Below are 19,525 nucleotides of genomic sequence, written 5' to 3' on the forward strand. Positions count from 1 at the left end.
TTTACACGGAATTGAAACCAGTAGCAGCACAAGCCATGATAAAAGTGTTTACATAGAGCAAAGTGAGAGAAAAGTGCTCTTATTCAGGTGTCACTCCCTGAATTTGACAGATCACAAAGAGAAACAGCTGAACACATGGGATTTTTGAACAGCAGCCCTTTCCCATTCCCAAGTAAAAAAAAGCTACTGGATCCAGACACTAAATGTACTGGACATACCCCTCTAGTGGTGTAAACTGACATGACTCAACTAACCTAACTCATCAGTTAAGCCATGAGGTTTCAGAGCAACATAAAACTGTATGGAAAGAGGATCCTTTGCCACAGGCAACGTCAAGGCACAGGAAATGACTCCACTGGCATGTCAAGTACAGTTTTAGTAATACTGAAAATACTCATTTCAGGAACTCTGGGCTTGTTTTTCTTCTTGTTATTTCAGAAGCAAGACATTCCCTCCATAAGCCATACAGAGCAGAGAAAAAGAATCCAATATCTGGACACAGGTTTTATGGTTTAGTAAGACAGACCACATTTAAATGTAAATAACCTCAGGCTGTCACCTTACAGCCAGTGGAGTAATATTCACTACAGAGCGTAGCTCAAAGTTACAGAGGAAAAGTATTGTTTTCAATATCATAGAATCATTCAGGTATGAAAATACGTATTATTTTAACAGCTGAAAGGGTCAAAGTTGGTTTTCTGGAAGATGAATTTACCTTTACAGAACAGCTTCGGGGGGAAAAACACATAACAGTTTGTGGCTGCCTCTTCAATACCACCCTTCTGTGTGCAATGACTGAGATGTTTGCTTGAGTGCAGAAGCAGAGAACCAAACCACAGAGTAAGTCAGAAGCAAATGCATGTTGTGATGGAGAATACTACAGAAACATGTCAAATAAATACAGATTCCCAGTGATTCAAATTAGGGGCTAGTTAGACATTTTTGCTTGCCTATGTAGGAAAAACGGAATGGAAAATAACCCATCTTGTTGTTGCTATCTACTCCATACAATCTGTCATTAATTTATCTTGTCTGGTTTTCAAGCCTGTTTCATGTCTGATTTCCTTTCCTATTGTGGTGACAAATCTTCTCATGTCCAGCACGCATGTGACAAGAAAAGAAAGAAGCATGAATAATTGTAATGATTTATTTAAAGCCATCTGTAATTGAATGTTATACAAATTGCTTCGTTTTTCATATTGTTCCCATTTTGTACTCCTGGTGTGCAAATGGGATATTTAAGACTTATTGCTTTAGTTTCTGAACAACACTAATTTAAAGCTTTTCATTGTTAAGAACTTTAAAGCTTAAAATGGCAACCAGATAGATGAGAGCCCTACAAACGTCTTTACTATATAAACTGAACCTTCAAATGTCCAGAAAGCTGAAGCTCATCAAGAAGACTAGAATCTTCCTCACTAACAACCAGTTCTGTGCTTCTGAACCAGTTCAGTACTCATGTTGTCCTCAGTCTTTCATATCTAAATCTGGGGAAGATAATCTCCTCTGATAACATTCCAAAATCTTTGCCCTCTGACCAGTGCATGATGACTTCTAGAATTCCTGGATAACTGGGATTTCCTGTTCGAGCTCGTTGTGTAATTAGTGCAGATCACTTACTCCATGTAGCATCCGTTGCATGATCATGGAATCATAGAACAGTTAGGGTTGGAAAGGACCTTAAGATCATCCAGTTCCAATCCCCCCCTGCCACGGGCAGGGACCCCTTCCACTAGAGCAGCTTGCTCCAAGCCCCTGTGTCCAACCTGGCCTTGAGCACTGTCAGGGATGGAGCATTCACAACCTCCCTGGGCAACCCATTCCAGTGCCTCAGCACCCTCACAGTAACGAACTTCTTCCTTAGATCCAATCTAAACTTCCCCTGTTTCAGCTTGAACCCATCACCCCTTGTCCTACCACTGCAGTCCCTAATGAAGAGTCCCTCCACAGCATCCTTGTAGCTCCCTGCAGACACTGGAAGCTGCTCTGAGGTCTCCACGCAGCTTCTCTTCTCCAGGCTCAACAGCCCCAACTTTCTCAGCCTGGCTCCATACAGGAGGTGCTCCAGCCCCTGAGCATCCTCGTGGCCTCCTCTGGACTTGTTCCAACAGCTCCATGTCCTTCTTGTGTCGAGGACACCAGAACCTGTGTGTAAATGAGATCCAGCCTAGCACAGGCAACCAGGGTGCCAGGGGGAGCTGCGCTTCAGTGCCAGTCACTTCTGAAGCAGCTCCAACCCCTTCATAGGCTGCCAGTATCTCTTCTTCAGTTGGGGTATAGCTGGCCTCAGATCCTTGGCATCCCTGACTCCAAGCTCTGAAGAAAAGGCATAAAGAAATCCACAGTGATTTTGATGGTGTTTTGACAATTGAAATATTTTATCATTGACTAAAATCAATTTTCTTTGAAGGCTTTATATCAAAACGTTAACTGCATCTGTGCCTGATGCTGGAAGCAATGACAGACAAGCTGAACAGCAGAAGGCAGGCTATTCTTCATGCTAAATGTATGCATGATGAAACATCAGCATTTACACGGAGAAAGGGATGTGTATAGATTGTTTTTTAGCTTACAGAAGCAGTACTGAGGAGAAATAAGACATTGAAAAGAAGTTTATATGCAGGTATAATAAATCCTGATGACCAGTAGGGTACAATCACTGTGCACAGCCCTCAAGGTCTGCCTGAAGCTTCTCATCAAGTCTTTAGACCTTATTCTGAACCAGAAAACCAACACCGTATTATTAGGTTGTATATTTTATCTCTTTTCCCATGTGTTTCAAGTCTTTTCCTTTTTGGGCTCTATTTTGGATACCAACCCCGCTCGAAAAGCACTTTGCATATTACGGGTGTAAGTATAGTACACGTAGTAAGCACTGAGGTAACTAAATAAGGCATCAGAGGAGAGAAAACCCCCATGTAGTAGGCAGCGCTATAAAAAGACTCCTTCCTCCTCCCAGCCTACGAGAAACACTTGCCTCTTCTCTTAAAACACGGTCACAAACCCTCCCTGCGGTCTACAAGAGGAGAAAACACCTCGGTGCCACCAAACCGACCGGGGTTTTAACGGAGGAAGGGGTGAGGAGAGAACTGCCCTGATGGCGCCCATCCTGCCTCCGCTCCCCCGGGGCGTAGCGCGGGCCCTCGGGGCCATAAAGCCGCTCTTTCCAGTCAGGTTTTCCTTAAATCCGCCTTTTTCACCTCGGTATTTTCCCCCTTTCCACGTTTTCCCCCTTCTCGGAGCAGCGCGGCCCGCAGGCCGCAGCCCGTCGCCATAGCAACCCCTCAGGCCGCGCTCCCCTCAGCGGCGGCTCCTCCCCTACCGAGGCGGGCCCAGCGCGGATCCCGCCCGCCGCTGCCGCGCTCCGGGCCCGGCTCCCTTCTCCTTCTCTCTTCTCCCTCCTTCCCCTTGCGCTCCGCTCTGGCCTGAAGCGGACGCAGCGATGGCTCCGGCCGCTGACCGGGAGGGTTACTGGGGCACGCCGACCTCCACCTTGGAGTGGTGCGAGGAGAACTACGCCGTCTCCTACTACATCGCCGAGTTCTGTGAGTGGCCGCCCCGGCGCCGGGAGCCGCGTCCCGCCGCTGCTTCAGTCACACCAACCCCCGCCAGCCCTCCGTGCCTTCACCCCACCGACTAGGCCCCACGGCAGGGAATTCCCCCCCCTCCACCTTGCTCCATGGGCCCTATTCCCTCAGTGGGGCAGATAGCGGGGTAACGGGGCCCCTGCCCTTTAGCCAGCGCCGGTGGGTGGAAATGGGTGTTTTCCTGTCTCCTTCCTCCTCAAATCCGTGGCTTAAGGAGGGGGTGGTTTGGTCTTCTCTCTCCCCTGTGTTGTTTCGGTCCCTCCATCCCTATGGCCTGTGTCTGAAGTGGTGGTGGGGCAGGAGGAGGGTGTTCAGGGGTATAGGGAGGCATGCTGATGTGGGATGAAGTGGGGTTGGTGGGGGGCTCGGTGCTGCAGCAGGGGTGGTTGTGTGGCACTGTATGGGTGGGTGAACCCAGTTGTGCTTGGGTTGTTTGTGCTGTGGGTCTGCGGCTCTGGTCCCTGTGAGACGGGAGCATCTGCCCAGCCATGGGTGGTCAACCCATGTGAAGCTGTTCAAGGAGAGCAAAGAGGGAGAAGGTATCTTTGTATGGAAGAGGCGCCTTCATCCAGGAGAGGCACCTTTGCCCGGCTGTCCTTTGGTGGGTCGTGACCATCATCAGGTTGCTCTGCTGCAGGTGGTGGGACTTAGAGTAGCTTGAAGAGTTGCTCTGTTGCAGGTGGTGGGCTTTTAGGGTAGCTCAGAGTGCTGGTAAAGAGAGCAGGCTGTTGTTTGGACCTCTAAACTCTGTTAGAGAGGCAATCGGATCTATTCAGTGTGTTTTAGGGCAGGAAGAATCATAGAATAGCCTGGGTTGGAAGCCACCTTCAGAGTTCATCTGACCCAGTTCCCCTGCAGTGAGCAGGGTCATTCTCAACTGGATCAGATTGCCCAGAACCACATCCAACCTGGCCATGAATGTCTCCAGGGATAAAAGAAGGTTTACTACAGGGTCATTGAGTGCATGAGAAGGGGGTATATTGCAGTAGCTGGTGAAGGATCAAGCCCTGTATCACTGTTGTTTTGCTTAAAACTTGAGTGGTTTTGTACCCTGAGCAGTGACTTTAAAGGGTGTAGTTGTAGTTATGTGCTACCACCTGACAGACGCCCTGTCCTCCTAAAAGCTTTCACATGTATAAGATAAGCAGCTGCTTTTGAAGTGTTAAGACCCTAGGAAAACAGTACTGGAGTGCAGGTGCTAACCTACCCTGAAGTGCTTGGAGTGGGCAATCCAAGAAGTCCTTTTACATAGCTGGGATGCTTCAGCAGCGCTTTGGAAGAGCTTGGCATGCAGGAGGTGGAAGGTTCTGGGCGTCCATGCCAGGCTGCCGGTTACAAACAGTGGCATGGGTGAAGGACTGAAAGGAATAGCTGTGAAAGAGGTTTCCAAGTGTGGGAATGGGAAGGAGGACAGGGTCTGAATGACAGTAGCATAGGCGGCGTAGAAACTCCAAGGAAAAAGGATGTTGGTGGGGAGATTTATGGCTGAGAGGAGACAGGGCTGAAGAGGGAACAAAACTAAACACTTAAAACCAGGACAAACTTAGAAGTCTTTAACCAGAATGAGGCTTTTGCAGAGTAGGTATTTATGTGTCTTCCTCGGGGTAAAATGTAAGGGGTGAGCTAATCCTCCCAGGGAAGAGGAAGCGCTCACTGTTGCTTCACCCATGTGAAGACAAATTTGCCTAGCGTGCAGATTTTGGAAATAATCCCTACATTGTTGCCTTTGCGAACTGATGCTTCTCATCTGCTGCTAGATTATGCAGAAGGAAGATGAGATTAAGGGTGGGAGGTGGAAAGATGTGCGTGCTCTGAAGAAAAAGGGACTGATTATAGGAGTTCTGCTCCCTCCTCAAGGTTTTGGTGTTTGTTGGGGTGTTGCACTGAAATAAATGTGTATGAGGGCTGTGCTGTAAATGAAAGCGTTTAAATGGCCCAGGTTTAAAAGCAAAACAGTAAATAAGGCTGCTTTATTTGAGGTTTATCCTAAGAGTAGATAATTTCAGTAAAGTTATCAGGATTTTCTTTAGCGTTAATTCTATAATTGCACTTTTAAGGTCAGAGGAAATTATTACTTCTAATATGAATCCATTGCATTTTAATCTTAGGCAGCAAAAGTTGGTTGGCAATGTATCTTTCATAAAGCAACCAAGGGGTTTCATAAAACAACGTTCCTAACTTCCTCTAAAATACTTCATCTGTAGCTAATAATGACTTTGGAAGATGAGAGAGACATTACCCTGCAATCTAGTTCCTCTAGCAGAAGAGCTGAGAGTATAGTCAGAGTGTGTGTGGCCCAGTGGGCTTCTGTCAGTTGCTGTGTCTTTATGGCCTCCTTAATCCATTGAAAATTCAACTTCAGATGGCAAACCAACCAGAAAGTACATAAATATATATATACGTATTTATACACATGTATAGAATCATAGAATAGTTAGGGTTGGAAAGGGCCTTAACATCATCCAGTTCCAGCCCCCTGCCATGGGCAGGGACACCTCACACTAAACCATGGCACCCAAGGCTCTGTCCAACCTGGCCGTGAGCACTGCCAGGGATGGAGCACTCACAACTTCCTTGGGCAACCCATTCCAGTGCCTCAGCACCCTCACAGTAAAGAACTTCTTCCTTATATCCAATCTAAACTTCCCCTGTTTCAGTTTGAACCCATTACCCCTTGTCCTATCACTGCAGTCTCTAATGAAGAGTCCCTCCCCAGCATCCTTATAGGCCTCCTTCAGATACTGGTGCTGCAGTCCCCTGATCATTCTCATGGCCCTCCCCTGGACTTTTTCCAACAGTTCCATGTCCTTTTTATGTTGAGGACACCAGAACTGCACACAATGCTCCAAGTGAGGTCTCACGAGAGGAGAGTAGAGGGGCAGGATCACCTCCTTCGACCTGCTGGTCACTCTGCTTTTGATGCAAGCCAGGATATGGTTGGCTTTCTGGGCTGCATATTAATTCCTGTCTCTCTCTTTGTGGTCATTTTTGATGGTGCTGCTTTTAAAACTCATGCAAAGCCTGTGTTACTTTAAATGTTACCTCACAGAAGAGTGAAAATTGTTTTCTGACTTCTCCCCATCCTTATACCACTTAGTTAAGCTGATGGTAAGGGTGGTGAGGCCCTGGCACAGATTGCCCAAAGAAGCGATAAATGCTCCATCCCTGGCAGTGTTCAAGGTCAGGTTGGGCAGAGCCTTGGGAACCTGCTCTAGTGTGAGGTGTCCCTGCCCATGTCACGGGGGTTGGAACTGGATGATCTTTCCAACCCAAATCATTCTGTAATTCTGTGATACTATAGTATTTAAAACTTTTGCATTGAATGTTTGGTAGAAATAATTGATAAGAAACTGTTGGAGGCCCAGCACTTGAAGGATATTGGCAGGTCAGTATGAAAAGCTATGTGTTCCTTAGGTTTGGGGCTGAAGAGAAAAATTGAAAGCTTGTTGTGCAAATTAAGTCTTTTGTGCCATTTAGCAAGTTGTTTGTAATATGCTAATTTTAGTACAAATTGCTGTGTTGTATTCCAGAAGCCTACATGCAGTTCTTTGCCATTCCCTCCTTAAAGAGCTGGTGTAAATGATGGCAGCCGATCAATTGTACGCGTTCAGAGATGTGAAGGTGGTTTTTTGTAGCACTTCATATTTGCATTCTCTTTACGTTCTCTGAACACAATGACCTTTATTCAAATCCATTTGTTTTAATAGTGAAACATGCCTTTTGTTGCCTTTCTGAGGCTGCACCTTGCCAGTCTGCCTCCCTTGTGGAGGTGGATGACTAACTGCTCCACATCCTGCTCTACAATATTAAACAAATTGAAATGGAAAAAGCAGTTGAAGAGAATTATTTTACTATCATAGAATCAACTAGGCTGGAGAAGACCTTTAAGATCATCGAGTCCAACTATTACCCCAGCACTGCCAAGACCACCACTAAACCATGTCACTGAGGGCCTCATCTACATGGTTTTTGGACACTGTTAAGCCCTAAAACAACTCTTCCATCCCTCACTGATCAAATCTATTGTGTAGTGTAGTAATTCCTTTCACAGGAGCTCTGAATTGACTTCTGAGAGCTAGAGGTCAAGTAGTAGAGATGTTTTTTGGGTTTAACTAATCTTTTCCAGCTTCAAAAGCTTGTATGCTGAATTGCTCAAGCTTTTGTACAACTTAGGCTAAATAATAATCATAGAAACATAGAATGCTTTGGGTTGGAAAAGATCTTGAGATCCTTGAGTTCCACCCCCCCTGCCATGGGCAGGGAAGCCTCATACTATACATACTACTACTACTACTAAAATTAATAGATAAAACCAGCATCCTCCCACCCAAGCAAGCAGAACAAGATCAAATGTAAGTGCTGTTCTTTAACACTAAGTGCTTAAATGTTACAGCTTACTCCTTATCTTAGCAGGACTGATGTTTCAGGGCAGTTTAGCCCACAGAGTGTTCAGTTTTGGGGGTCTGTTTTGATGTGGCAAGTGCCTTACCCTTCTTGCAATCCCTGTGATTCCTGTAAGAAGGGTTTGTCTTGTAGAATATGAGGAGTGGATATAACTAATCCTCATAGATTCCCTTTGTTGAAAACAGAGAGAGTAGTATTAACTTAAATGTTTTAAAGGAGCCCTATGTGGTACCTGAGGGTTTACTCTGAGTAAGGGTGCATCTGTTGTTATCAACCAAGTGCTGTGTTTCAGTTTGTATCAGACTCGAGTGATGCTTCTAGGTGTGTGAAATATTGCCTTGAGCTGTCATTGTCCATGAGTAATATGAATCATCTACAATGTGACTGCTTTAGAGATAGTATATCCTTACGTTGGCATTTACAGCAGCAAGCACCAGGATATATATTCAGGCTTCTCAAGGAATTGGTGAAATAGTTTCTTTTGTGGCTTCTGGTACTGTCTCAGTATGTTCTGCTGCCTTCATTTAAGAAAGGATTGATTTATTTTTCTTATCATAGAATTGTAGAATGGTTTGGGTTGGAAAGGACCTTAAGATCATCCAGTTCCAACTCCCTGCCATGGGCAGGGATGCCTCATACTAGAACATGTCACCCTAGGCTCTGTCCAACCTGGCCTTGAACACTGCCAGAGAAGGGGCAGCTACGGCTTCTCCAGGCACCTTGTGCCAGCGCCTCAGCACCCTCACAGGGAAGAACTTCCTCCTTATATCTAACCTGAACTTCCCCTGTTTCAGTTTGGACCCATCACCCCTTGTCCTATCACTACAGTCCCTGATGAAGAGTCCCTCTCCAGCATCCTTGTAGCCTCCTTCAGACACTGAAGTTGCTCTGAGGTCTCCACGCAGCTTCTCTTCTCCAGGCTGAACAGCCCCAACTTTCTCAGCCTGTCTTCCTACGGGAGGTGCTCCCAGCCCCTGAGCATCTTCCTGGCCTCCTCTGGACTTCCTCCAACAGCTTCATTGCCACCATTAAATCCATTGCTTTTTGTGTTCATTAGAGCTCTGATAAACTAGTATTTGTAACTCTGCTCTCCTTATGAGACCCTTATTTAGGGAAAAATACCAACAGATCATGAGAAACTGCACATGTTTCTGTGCACTTCTGCTGCTCTTCACTAATCCTTCCTGTTTGTACTGAAGAGCTAAGAGATTGAGATGAGGTTACCTGTGTTGTGAGATATCTCATTAATCCATAGACTGCCATCCAAAAATTCTCTACATTGTGAACAGTGACACAAAAGTACTGGGTTTTGTTTTCAAACTTGGCTCAAAAAAGACAGCTGTCAAGGATGCACAGGTCTCTGTTTCGCAATGGGATCATTACTTTAGAATTTAACAATCTTGTAAAATGTACTTGAAGACAAAGTCGTTAATACTGAATTTTAACTGCTACATACGTATTGTCACCTCTTCCTCCTGGGCATCCTGCCGTATTTTGCCTCTTTTGCCAGAGGCTTTGGAAAGCAGCCAGAGACCTGGGCTGGGTACTGTGAGTGTGAGTTAAATGAAGCCAGCTCTGCCTTCAAGAGCTCTGTCCTTTCAATAATAAAGTGGCAGGTGAAGGAAGAAGCATCAGGATTAATTGGGTGTGATCAGCCCAGCTGCGTGGCTGTGGCTGAATTAAAGTCACATCATGACACAGATGAGTTCTGAAGTGTGACTTCAGAGAAGACGATGTCACAACCTCACTTGAAGACTGAAAGGGGTTTGAGTGTGTAACTTAAATGAACTGACTTCAGGAAGCCACATCCTAGGTTACCTTTTCTGATTTACCCGATTCCTTCAAGGAGCCCCCTCAAAATAGGGGACAATAGGGGTGAAAAGGTAAAGGGAACAGTCATCCAATTGCTGATGGCTGTAAAGTGGAGTGGGGTGTTCAGAGCAGTATTCAGCTGTGGGATGCTTCTTAAGATGAGCACTTCAAGCTTGCTTTTTGTGCTGCAGACAAAAGTTAAAGAAGGATTCCGTCCTTCAAAGTATAATGCAGAGGAAGTAAACTCCAAAGCCAGACGGATGGGCTCTGCTGTCATGCTTTCTTATTTAATGATTCTATGTGATTTTGATTCAGTGGCAAATATTGTTGCATTATTTCCCTCCCAGGCTGTACATGTATATACTTAAGTCTGAAGATAATCTTTTGGCAGTGTTTTGATGCATTTTGCCACAATTAATGATTTTTTTCTTTTTTTAAATTCTTCCTTTTCTTTTAGTCTCTTTGCCACTTTCTAATTCAACTTTAACTTTCATCTCATCACAGATCACATTGAAAGCCAGGGTCAGAGGCTTTTGGAAAGTCTATGGCATCCTGGCCTGTATTAGCAATAGCATAGACAGCAGGGCCAGGGTCGTGATTACCCCTCTACACTGGGCACTGGTGAGGCTGCACCTTGAATCCTGTGTTCAGCTCTGGGCCCCTCATTACAAGAGAGACATTGAGGTGCTGAAGCAGGGCCAGAGAAGGGCAATGGAGTTGGTGCAGGGCCTGGAGCCCAAGTGTGATGGGGAAGGGCTGAGGGAGCTGGGGGGTTCAGTCTGGAGAAAAGAAGGCTCAGGGGGGACCTGATGGCTGCCTACAAGTGCCTGACAGGAGGATGGAGCCAGGAGGGGCTGGGCTCTGCTCCCAAGGAACAAGGGATGGGACAAGAGGAAATGGCCTCAAGCTGCACCAGGGCAGGTTTAGATGGAGCTGAGGAACAATTCCTGCCCCAAAGGGTGCTCAGGCATTGGAACAGGCTGCCCAGGGCAAGTGTTCACACAGCGTGGAGATGAGGCCTCAGTGCCATGGGTTAGTGGTGGCCTTGGCAGTGCTGGGGAACGGTTGGACTGGATGAGCTTAAAGGGCTTTTCCAACCCAGTTGGTTCTATGATTCTATGATTTGTCCAATCAGCAGTTCTCATTTATCCATCATGTTATGGATATGCTTAAAACTTGATGGGCGCTGTGGCAATGGACCACATGCATGTTTACTAATACTTGTTTAGTTTCTAAGTGACAATAAAATCCTTAAATACAGTTTAACAAAGTGATTACTCTGCAGTTGGTGCTTCACATTCAGCACTTGTGCAGCTGGCAGTTGGATATGTGCCACTCCAAATGGGAACAGAGCAGTAGCATTTGTACAACTGCATTTTGCTTTTGTACAGACTAAGGCAGACAGGTTTATGAGCTGCATGGTAGAAATGTACAGATGATATATTTGTAGATGGGAATAGGAAGATTAGTGTCAAATAAACAAGGGTTGTGTCAGGGACAGTAGATAATGGTTCATGGTGAAACACACAAAGAAAAGTACTGTTTGTCTGCTTCGGCTCCTCCCTGGAGAGTCCTGTTTTGGCTGCTTCCTGGAAAGTCCTGCTTTGGTTCCTACCCGGAAAGTTCCACTTTCGAACTCCCTGGAAAAGTCTCAACCCTTGGAGACCTTTCTAGATATTCCTGGCCACTTCTGGCCTCCTGCATTGGAATGAGTGTGCGTTTTTGATAGTGTAGAAGCCTGAGCGTCATACGATGTGGGGAGGCAGCACCTTACCACCCAGGGTCAACATTGCCTCTGCAGGGATGCCTGCTAAGGTTGAGCCTGCCACCTCGCACTGCGATGATGATCCTCAGAGCTGGTTTCCTGATTGTCATCACAGGGTCCTTGGGGTTGATAAGATAAGCAAACATCAGAAGTATCCTTTACTGTATCTGTTAATATCTCTATCTTTTCCTATATTAATAAACTAGTTGTTAGTTCTCTATTTGTGTCTGGTTTCTCTCACCCGGAATCCTCAAACTCTGGAACAAGGGTGAAGGAACACTGCTTTTAAATGCCTTTAAATAAGCCTTTAGGGGAGATAAAAGCAACTGTTGTCATAATTGAAAGACAAACATCTCTTTAATCTGGGGATTGCTATGTCTTTTCGTGTGCCTGAAACTACATAAATCATGTAATTCCATATTTGCTGGAGCCTTTCACAGATCACTTGGGAAGATGTGCTTTAAACAAAAGAAGGGTTTAATAATCACTGCAAAAATGTTCAAAGGAGCTCTGGGAGTTGTCTCCAGTCCCAGCAGCTCATTAGTGCATGGTTGGTTCATCTTGCAACACATGCAGTGTAAGAAAGATGTGGAGCTGTTGGCGCGAGTCCAGAGGAGGCCACGGAGATGCTGCGAGGGCTGGAGCAGCTCTGCTCTGGAGCCAGGCTGAGAGAGCTGGGCTGGGTGAGCCTGGAGAAGAGAAGGCTCCTGAAGGGGAGACCTGAGAGCAGCTCCAGTGCCTAAAGGGGCTACAGGAAAGCTGGAGAGAGGGGCTTTGGACAAGAGCCTGTAGGGACAGGCCATGGGGAATGGCTTTAACCTGCCCGAGGGGAGACTGAGATGAGCTCTTAGGCAGAAGCTCTTCCCTGCACAGGGTGCCCAGAGGCGCTGTGGCTGCCCCATCCCTGGCAGTGTTCAAGGCCAGGTTGGACACAGGGGCTTGGAGCAAGCTGCTCTAGTGGAAGTTGTCTCTGCCTGTGGCAGGGAGTTGGAACTGGATGAGCTTTAAGGTCACTTCCAACACAAACGCACTCTACTGTTTCTCTATCTTAAAAACCTAAAGAGGATCATAGAAAAGTTCATGGATCGTGAAAGGTTAAGGAAATACGAAGAATTCTTTTACTTCCGAATATGTACCAAAAAACGTCATTTTTGGTACATATTCTGAATGTGCCAAATGCTAGAAGGGAACTCACAAGTGGCTATCAGGGCAAAACCACCTATCTTTGCTTTGAGTTTTCTGTTTGTGGGCTCTTTCCACCAGCCTCATTAATTACAGCCTTTTCTCACTCCGTTAGCAGAGAAACTGAGCTGCTGCATGACTTAAAGTGCTTGGTTGTTCCGTGGTTGTTGAAATACTACGATGAAGAAGGGAAGGTGTCAGAAAGACAGAAGTTTGTAGATGATGTTACAACTCCAGAAACCACAGTGCAGCCCTGCTTTAGTGTCAAGTCTTTTACTGTCAATACGTCTGAATATCCCATATCGACATCTTCTAAGTGATCAGCACAGTCAGTGTCTGTGGGATCATTATCTCCTTTACTGTAAGGTCCATTGACTGCTGCAGAGCATGTACTTTGGGAGGCAGAAGTAGCCTCCTTGTTATTCCCAGTGGGAGATTCACCCTTTGTGCCCTTTCCCAGCCTTAGCAGGTTCCTCTCCAGTTCTTTGCCTTCCCAGCAACTGGTGACTCAACCTGCAGAGCTTTCCTGAAGGAAATTCCAAGTTTTATTTCAAAGTTGAGACTGGTGTTCTGCAGCGTATCTGCTGACCAGCTGTGTCCTGGGGCTTTTATTTGGGTTTGAGTTATCCCTTGGTTTCTTTGGACTTGTTTGCCAAATCCAGTGTCCTTGCAGTGCCCCTAGAAGGATGTGTGCAGAATGTGTGTCTCTTTTAGGCTCTGTAGCTCACTTTGTGACCAAGAGGGTATTTATCCTTCCAGCCTAGTCCAGGCAACTTTGCCTTAATTCTTCTCTCTAACCAGAGCTGGAGAAGGAGACAAGAGTGTGAGCTGGTTCAGCTGGCCAAGCTTCAGGATGTTGGTTTGAGACTGACTTTTAGCTATGAGAAGGCAAGGTGTGTTCTTCTATAGGCAGAAAAGCTGTCAAGAATTAAGAAAGACATGGTATTGGGGGTGAACTGAGCATCTACTTAACAGTAGATGTTTCTTCTATGTAAAGCAGTTCCCTGATGAGGGACTTTGGACATGGGCCTGTAGGGACAGGCCAAGGGGAATGGCTTTAACCTGCCCGAGGGGAGACTGAGCTGAGCTCTTAGGCAGAAGCTCTTCCCTGTGAGGGTGCTGAGGCGCTGGCACAGGGTGCCCAGAGAAGCTGTGGCTGCCCCATCCCTGGCAGTGTTCAAGGCCAGGTTGGACACAGGGGCTTGGAGCAAGCTGCTCTAGTGGAAGGGGTCCCTGCCTGTGGCAGGGGTTGGAGCTGGATGAGCTTTAAGGTCCCTTCCAACCCAAACCATTCTATGATTAAATAGATATTTAATCTAAAATACATAAACTGAGAGTTGCTCCAGGTAGTATTTTGCTTTACAAGTAGCAGAGTAAATACCAGGTGAGCATTGCCAGTTTGTATGCTCATCATGCTGGTGAACACATCTATAATAAGAATCGGCTCCATTGAATTGTGTAAATGCCTCAGAAGGCAGCAGGGAAGTGCACCCTGGTAGTGAAATCATACAGCAGATGTTGTTTTCGTTCACTTGCACAAGCTGCTATGGCTTTGTGATCTGTGATATCACAGTTGCTTTTCACTTGGAGCTTTGGGGTTTGGTGGCTGTAAAATGTTTCAAGGCCCAAGTTTTATCTTCCTGTGGGGCCCCTCTGAATACAGTCTTCAGCACAATGGCTAATATCAGGTCAGTACTCAAATCATAAAACTCTTGAATCCTTCCCATTTAATTTTTCTTTCTCTGTTCTAGGCTGCAGAGAAATACTTTGAAGCTACTTCCTTTTATTAAGCACATTCCATTCCAAGCTCTTCAGTTCTTTTTCCTGCCTTTAAACTCTTCCATGCTGATTTCCACATGGCTTTTGTATTAACTTCTTTCCCCCCTGCATTTACTGAACTTTATCACCTTTCTCAAACCTGTCCTCTGAAAGTTTTCCCTCTGCCAGTCTTAGGCCGTCATTTGTGCTGGGAACTTGGTTGATTTTGTGTATGTGTTTTGGCTGTTTCATACCATTATATGGCAAAACTTACTTCTGCCTGAAACTTGTCACCAACCTTATGAATTGCTATTGTGTAAGTACTATATTAAGTTATATTTATAACAAAAATCATAGAATCAATGGAACACGTAGGGTTGGAAAGGACCTTAAGATCATCCAGTTCCACCCCCCTGCCATGGGCAGGGACACCTCAGGCTCTAGACCATGTCACCTAAGGCTCTGTCCAACCTGGCCTTGAACGCTGCCAGGGATGGAGCATTCACACCTTCCCTGGGCAGCTTGGGCCAGCACCTCACTACCGTCACAGTAAAGAACTTCTTCCTTCTATCCAACCTGAACTTCCTCTGTTTCAGTTTAAACCCATCACTTCTTGTCCTATTGGTACAGTCCCTGATGAAGAGTTCCTCTGCAGCATCCTTGTAGCCCCCTTCAGACCCTGGAAGCTGCTCTGAGGCCTCCACAGCTTCTCTTCTCCAGGCTGAACGGCCCCAACTATTTCAGCCTGTCTTAAAGCCTGAACCATCTATGGATTGTATATCTCTTCCTGAATTTGGTTCAGATTGTGAGATACTTAAGATTTGGACTTGGATCTTACTTCCATTGTGAAGAAACTTCATTTCCCCTCTAGGTAAATAGCTTTTGCCAAGGTTTGTGGGCAAATAGGCAACTGCCAATTCTTCTCATGTTTCAAGCAAGAGCAAGAAAGCTGTCTTGAAATGACAGTTGGACAGGGACTAAAGGATAGAGTTGGAGTTGGAAGTTGCAGACCAGGAGTGACGACCTTTGAGTCTTTGGTTAGTGAATTAATTGGGTACTGCTGCCAGTTCTTGCTGAAGGTTGGCACATTAACTGCACGCTATGAAGGCTTTAGAGGAAACTGTTGCTTACAGGAAAGAGATGGAGTTGGGTATTTTGAAGTGAAGAAGAGGATTTTTGAGGTCAGGTGCCTTTCTCTTATCTCATGTTCCAGGATTTTTCATTTAAGGCAGTCCTGCCAAAAAAAGATAGTTACAAGATGGGCTTTTCTGTTAGTACTGCTGTTAAGAGAGGGAATGTCACCAGTCAGTGTTTGAGACAGTGTTTGGTTGCTGTGTATCTGAATCAGGCTGTGGTTGCTATCTAGTTTCATTATCCCCACGTGCATTACATTTGTCATGCTATATCTCACCTTTAATTTCCTACCATCCAAGTAAGGCAAAATGCAGCAGAATGGCAGGAGATACTTGAATTGCTCTGGGCACCCCGGGCAAATCCACACTGATAAGGAGCAAGAGGAACTGGATTTTGAAGAAAGGCTACTCTAAACTAAAGATGCAAGTACCTGGAAAGGAGCACTGACAAGACTTTATTCTCTGCTATCCACCCTTCAGTGAGCATATTGGGCTCCCTGAATGCTCAGCTCTCGGATGGCACTGCACAGTGTCTGGAAGAGTCCTACCAGAGCCTCTGAGATGATACCCACAGATTGCTGTACCTCAAGTTGGTATCCCTGTTTGTGGTGAGGACTCCCTGATGCTGGGCTGGGTGTACTCCACTAGCTCAGCATTGTCAGAATCCACAAGCTGTGCTTTCTGCTCTGGACAGGTCCTTAGGCTTAGAGGAGTTGATGCAGACACTGCACAGGAAGGCAGGATGCTGACACCAGCACAGAAGAAGAAAGGCTGGAGGGAGTTAAGTATGATGGAAATGAAATGAATGATCACTATAACATCATATTGGCCAGTGCTTAGTGGTTGAAGAGTAAAGTTCCCATCTCATTTTTTTCCTTCCAGTCTGACATCATCCACCTGCCTTAAAATAACATTTAAAATAGCTTTTAGTTTGTTTTCCAGTAAAAGTTCTAATAGAAGCAAATCTGCCCCTCAACAACAAGCTTATTGCATGTAATATTCTAACTTTATATCATCTCAGCCTAATCTGTTTAGACTTTGATTGCATTTTCCAGCTGTAAGCACTTGCTTTTAGTGAGCTTTTGAGATTGATATTTCAAATGATTTGCCTATCTCAACTGTTTTTACTTGAAATTTACTTGCAAAACCCTTCCAGGTGTACTTCAAAGTAATTGTGCTGCTTGCTATCATCTTAGGTGCATGTTTATCAGGGAAATTAGGCTTGCTTTTCCATGTGTCTTCCCACACTCTAGGAAATCACCATTAAAATACGACAGGATGGCATCTGAGCTAATGGTAATGCTAGTTTATTCCTTGTAGTTCAGTTAATTGTGGATATATTGGATTGGGAATTAAATGTCATGTAAAGCAGCTGTATACTATCTTATTTATTCAGGCTGCCTTCTGCAATCTCAAGATATGGCCAAGAATAGATTCTAGTGCTTTTGTTACATAGAATCAACTGGGTTGGAAAAGACCTCTAAGATCATCAAGTCCAACCTTTACTCCATCCTTAAATACTGTTATTTTTCATTCAGTGGTCCTTTCAAAACCCAAAGCCAGCTTATTAATGCTTCAGAATGCCCTGCACTTGTGACAGACATAGGTGTGATAGACATAGTAAAACTGGCTTGAAAAGTGAGGAACATGGCTTTTGATTTAGCTGTTGTTGCTATCTTTGTTCTGGCCCTTCATCTCAGAGTATTTTCCTTGCGATTGCTGTCATAACTGTCTATTAAACTTCATAGTTGGCCCTCTGCATTTTGTAATCTGCCCTATGAACCCTTTTCTGAGGAGCAGCGTCTCATGCAGATCTCAGATTTCACTCATGAAAGGCTTCAAAAAGAATCAGGCATCCTTGAAAGACCCCCATCAAGCCAAGTTCTGGGTCTTTAGACAGTTTGTCTTCATTTGTGATAGCCTTTAAGAATCCCAGGAGGAGGAGGAAGACTCCATTACACTAAATACAAGAATAGGTAACAAAACCATTTCTGGAGAGTACCCAGTTCCTACTCTGATGTATTTCTACTCTGAAGCTTCATTTATGAGATGTTATCCTGAATTCATTCATGTTTCTTGCGGCAGGTAAGGATGGACTAGTGACTAGAGGAACACTTCAGTGTTTCAAAGTCCTGGCTTCAGTTTTATGCAGGTTTATTTGTGACTCAGTCAAATTCTTGTAGCCTGACCTCTTCTTGCAAAGATAAATACACAGAAGACTGCTCAGACACTGCAGTAATGGAGATTAAATAGGTAACCAACGCGTAGAGTCTCTTCATCAGGGATTGTAGTGATACAACAAGGGGTGATAGATTCAAACTCAAACAGGGGAAGTTCAGGTTAGATATAAGGAAGAAGCTCTTTACTGTGAGGGTGGTGAGGCACTGGAACAGGCTGCCCAAAGAAGGGGTGAATGCTCTATCCCTGGCAGTTCAAGGCCAGGTTGGACTTAGCCTTGGGTGGCATGGTCGAGTGAGGTGTCCCGGCCCATGGCAGGGGGTTGGAAATGAATGGTCTTGAGGTCCTTTCCAACCCTGACTGTTCTGTGATTCTAAGAGCAAAAACTTCTTAGCCCAGCAATGAATGTTTCACCATCTTAGTTTATATCTGCATCGTGAACACAAATGTTGGAGTTCTGGGGTTGCAGGAAATCAGCTTATTATGAAGAAACATGTGGAGCTTTAAAATTTGGATTTGTGTAGTATTAGCTTTCACTCACTTGTTTTTAGTGTAATATACATAAGAAGCAAAGTCAGTGTCAGTACAGTCTCCTCTTACGTTCTTATATTTGAATGTCTTTACTCCACAATAGCAAAGCACTTTGCAGAAGAGTTCATGGTAAAGAAAAAGATCTCTTAATCATAACCTGGGGCAATTCAGAAGCAGTTCAATAAATGCTTTTCTAAGAGGTGCATACCAAAGAGATTTGGGCATTAGAAAATACACCCACACTTCACGGGTTTAACGTGAGCTTTCTTGCATGTGTTTTGTCAGTCAGGAGTGGCAAGAGCTGTTCTTCTTAATCACTTTCTGATTGTTTTGGAGAACAAAAATGTAACAGAAAATACTGTAATCAAAGGAAGTATTAGCTCCAAAAATGTTAACTGAACTCATGATGAATGTCAGGGGAATACATTCTGCAGCTGGTGTATAAAGTGTGTAAGGCCAGAACACAGCCCGTTGGAACTGCTCATAAATGAGCACCAGGAATAAAACCCAAATTGTTTTGTTAATTATTAATCTATCTGTTCCTAAAACTCCCTCATTACCCCTCCCCAGTCTAGTAAATCGCTGAAGTGGTTTCCCTCTTCAGAAGGATATCAGCATATGTAGAATTGTAGAATCACAGACTGGTTCGGGTTGGAAAGGACCTTAAAGCTCATCCAGTTCCAACCCCTGCCACGGGCAGGGACACCTTCCACTAGAGCAGTTTGCTCCAAGCCCTGTGTCCAACCTGGCCTTGAACACTGCCAGGGATGGGGCAGCCACAGCTTCTCTGGGCACCCTGTGCCAGCGCCTCAGCACCCTCACAGGGAAGAGTCTTATCTCCAGCCTGAACTCCCCCTGTTTCAGTTTGAACCCATCACCCCTTGTCCTGTCACTACAGTCCCTAATGAAGAGTCCCTCTTCAGCATCCTTGTAGCCCCTCTTCAGACACTGGAAGCTGCTCTGAGGTCTCCACGCAGCTTCTCTTTTCCAGGCTGAACAGCCCCAACTTTCTCAGCCTGTCTCCATACAGGAGCTGCTCCAGCCCCTGATCATCCTCATGGCCTCCTCTGGCCTTGCTCCAACAGCTCCATGTCCTTCTTATGCCTCGGACACCAGAACTGCACACACTGCTCCAAGTGGAGCATGAAATGGGAGTCCCACCAAGTGGGAAGCAG

At 45.4% G+C, this 19,525-nt stretch overlaps 1 protein-coding gene across 1 annotated transcript in view; it reads left to right on the forward strand.

Moving 5' to 3' along the window:
• Positions 1–3,372: 3,372 nt before the first annotated feature.
• ACER3 (alkaline ceramidase 3) overlaps positions 3,373–19,525 on the forward strand; it is a 61,550-nt gene continuing 45,397 nt past the window's right edge. Inside the window, exon 1 of the mRNA XM_062639205.1 lies at positions 3,373–3,545. Coding sequence (XP_062495189.1) covers positions 3,443–3,545 — 103 coding nt within the window. The 5' untranslated portion in view covers positions 3,373–3,442. The remainder of the gene's footprint in view (positions 3,546–19,525) is intronic.

The sequence above is a fragment of the Pezoporus occidentalis genome, unplaced genomic scaffold (genome assembly GCF_034315485.1).
Source record: "Pezoporus occidentalis ecotype Australia unplaced genomic scaffold, CSIRO_AGI_Poc_V1 ctg6, whole genome shotgun sequence".
Lineage (NCBI taxonomy): Eukaryota > Metazoa > Chordata > Aves > Psittaciformes > Psittacidae > Pezoporus > Pezoporus occidentalis.